This window comes from Perna viridis, chromosome 7 (genome assembly GCF_037379345.1).
Source record: "Perna viridis isolate PV_CMFRI_1.1 ecotype Kerala chromosome 7, ASM3737934v1, whole genome shotgun sequence".
Lineage (NCBI taxonomy): Eukaryota > Metazoa > Mollusca > Bivalvia > Mytilida > Mytilidae > Perna > Perna viridis.
Window position 1 is genome coordinate 31,537,301 of NC_142451.1, and position 3,726 is coordinate 31,541,026.

A 3,726-nucleotide genomic window follows, 5' to 3' on the forward strand; every position below is an offset into this window, starting at 1 on the left:
AAATGCTGAAGGCAAAATAGAACATGACAGTTGTGGCGGAAGGGGGATAACTCTAAAACAAAAAAGTGTCTTTGCATTACAAGAAATGTACAATTGCACATGTTCTCTTTTATTATTGCATGCACATTAAACATGGTAAGGATAAGCCTATTCGATATTCATATACATATGTTAATGTTTAGTTTTGGTCCTCCATTTTAATTTTATAAAAACGAAATATTTTTAAATTTACTGTTTTCTCTTTTATTCAGTAGACAAAATAAATAAACACATGCATGTATACTACATATTGATATAAGATTAAAAAAAAAAAATAACAGCAACATTTTAGTTACATCACAATACACATATACTACAAAAGCTGTCATTATGAAAAAAATAAAAATAACAAATACAAAACCTGAGCTTGGCAGGATGCTGTATTTAAACCCTGAATACTATGAACAGTTAAGAATATTTACTTTTGTCTGAATTGTAGACTATATTTTAACAAGTAGTAGTCATTATAAAAATCAGCCAGGAGAGGATTCACACTTGTCAAAAACTCACCTCCAATGTAATCTAATTCAGAAACAGTCACAAAACACATAAGTTGATAACCAGTCATAGTTTGTCATTCTGTTGTAGCACTTTTGAGATAAAACATGTATAGAATGTGTATGAAATTGGCACCTTCCATGAGTTATTGTTCTTGAATTTGATTGATTTGGTTGATTTAAGTGAGAGATGAATGCCCGCATGAATGTATGGTTAAAGCTTTTCTTAAAAAATACAGACCTGTATACAAATAGAACATCATTATATAAAAATGTAGCTCATAAAAAAGGCATTGTGTGTTAGGTGTTTTTCCAATGCAGTCGATATTGAGTTTGCTTTGACATCACATGACATCCATGATGCTTAACCATGGCAACCTAACCGATGTAGCTTACAACCGTGCATTTCATTGGACAACTGAGATAGTAACTGTGAAATTTAAGACTACATTGGGGGCATTGGTGTCCGGAATATTTTCTATCACTTCTCTGTATTGAAATTGGAAATAGTTTTTTTGTTGGACCAATAAAATAACTGAAATATAAAACATAATAAAAAAAACAAAATTCGAATTTAAAATGATCACACAGTTCACCAAATACAATCTTAATCAGATTTGGGTATTAACAAAGCAAACAATATGTGTTGGCTAACTTTTTTTAACTTTACTATAGGTATCTGAATTTCATACAGAATGGTACTTAAAAACACCTTAACTTTATATTATAATACTCATATAATGGAATGAAAGATTTGGATTTGATTTATGACACCACTGCAGAAGCCTATTGGTTTTTTTGATATTTTTGATTATTTTCTGATATTTTAATATACTGTAATACATGTACAGCAGTTAAAAGTACAAATAAATTAAGATATGAAGATCTCATTTCATAACTGAACTATACACTTAATATTCCAAATTTCCCAATTTAAAAAATAGTGGCACATACATAACGCAAAAGAGGAAGGGTTAGTTCTAAAAGTTGCTTATAAAATCATCATCACTGGTATGTTATATATTGCAGCATGTCTTTAAATCTTCAACTCATCAACCTCATGACCGCTATCATAATTGCCGCACAAGACACAACAGTTCCAAGACAAGTTCTTATAACATCATTTCTATATTGTTCATAGATAGTTTTCAAGTTTGCAACATCAGTGTCAATTTTATTTCTTATCATCTGTAATTGTTTCTCATTATTTGCATGAGCTTCAGTAGCTCGACTTCTTTCTAAGTTCACATCAAGTTTAACATGTCCTTGAAGCTTCGAAATTTCATCACTAATGTAAGTCTTAATTTGCTTGATTTCAGCAGTTTGCTTTTCATTTTCATTTCTCAACATTGTGAATTCGCTCTTTTCAAGAATGACCATGTCCTTCTTCACAGTTGCTATTTGTGCCAATAATTGTTGCACCATTATTTCTTGCTCTGGCTTTGTCACCATATTTTTTGTTTGATGTTCAATTGAAGTGTTCAGGACTTCAACAAATGCTTCGACCATGCACACAGCTTGTTCTCGTGTAAGTCCAGCATCATTAAACTTATTGGCAAGGGTCAGTGTATCGAAGTAAAACATTTTGACTTCTTTTGTTGCGGCTGGGTTAATGGATCTCCATGCTTCATCAGATTTTATTTTTTCAGTGTTAGGCGGCATAATTACAATGTCAATGGGCTTTTCAGTGACTGGTGCATTTTTTGTTTTTGAAGATGTCGCTGGTGTTGTAATTGGACTCTTAGATAAAGTCAAATTTTCACTTACTTTACTATCTAAAATCCCAGACGATTCATGACAATATAGTCTTTTTAAAGTTCTGAAAGTACTTTGAAGTGCACCAATGTCATAATCATAGGAAGTCTGATGCAACCGATTGTGAAGAGAACGTTTTGTCCCCTTACCTAAAAACTGCCTTGTTAGATTACACGTTTTTGTCACAAGTTGATATGGTGTAATTCCATTCATTTTATCGTTTTTTTTTAAGCCAAACGATAATCTTATACAAGCATTTGCAGTTTTGTGACAACGGTAGCAGACTGCAGACACAACACATTTACAGCTGATTGATCTGAAACTGTAGTTGAAATAAGAGGGATAGCTTGTGGTATTAAACAGGTAACCAGTTAAAAAAAACAGTATGCCATTTCGTAACTGTCCGCTGAAATCCGGAGTAATCAATGGAAGGGAAAACAATATTCTAGCGGAAATCAAAAGAATGTAATCCAGTGACAAAGACCAGACATGGAAACAGGCACATACAACAAAATAACCAAGATAGTACGTACAAAGCTATAAAAGTATATGAGCAACTCGGACTCCATTAAAAACTGTGAGCGTCGACCAGGTGTACCGGTAGGGTAAGCGTCCTCTGCTTTTCTAAAAATACCAAAGTCAAGTCCGGGGTAGACGAAAGAGGAAATGAAAACTATGACACATTGAACAAATAAGTTTTCATGGTGCAGATGAATAAATACACCGTAACGATCCACGAGTTCACGATGACGACCATAAAACTTCCTAAGTGATGACTTCAATCTTGTGGCGAAATAACCCTTGTTCCATAAGCCTAATTGTATCACAGAAAACTGTCGTAGTCAAGAGGAAATTTTCAGTAATTATATACTTTTAAGTGATGGAAACACAGCTCTTTAATCATCTGATAGAAATTAAGAGACCTATAAATCAATCAATAACACAAAAGAAGCCCGAGTTAAATTTACTAAACAACTCGAAACCGGTAGTGTATATAAAGTCCCTGCTCGAAACTAAATGGACGGAACCACAGACACTTGCTTCATATAAAAAAATTACCCCTTCCCTTCCCTTTACGGGAATTTTATAATACTAATATTATTCTAAATGTGGATTTTCACATGCTATTAGAAATTGACAGATAACACCTAAAACCAAAGGATTTCATTTGTCATAAGCCAAATAACCTATTCTTGGAGTTATGTGTTTTTTTTCAAATCACAATTTTGATTACATATATATATATATATATCTGTCAAAACATCTCTAGCATTACCACATTTTTTGCATCTTTAGTTAGTGTAAAGTGCTCTTCATCGTCTATTCCATTCACGGGGTTGCATTTTCGGCTGAATTATCAACATATTAATCTATGCATCAGAGGAATATTCCCTTTGCAACTGGGTCTACATTTCCATCCATTTGTCTACCATAG

At 32.9% G+C, this 3,726-nt stretch overlaps 1 protein-coding gene across 1 annotated transcript; it reads right to left on the reverse strand.

Moving 5' to 3' along the window:
- Positions 1-219: 219 nt before the first annotated feature.
- On the reverse strand, positions 220-2,630 carry LOC148612296 (mitochondrial calcium uniporter regulator 1-like). Its single transcript, XM_088593605.1, has one exon. The coding sequence runs from the start codon at positions 2,502-2,504 to the stop codon at positions 1,581-1,583; it is 924 nt and encodes a 307-aa protein (XP_088449731.1). The 5' UTR covers positions 2,505-2,630; the 3' UTR covers positions 220-1,580.
- Between the last annotated feature and the right edge of the window lie 1,096 nt (positions 2,631-3,726).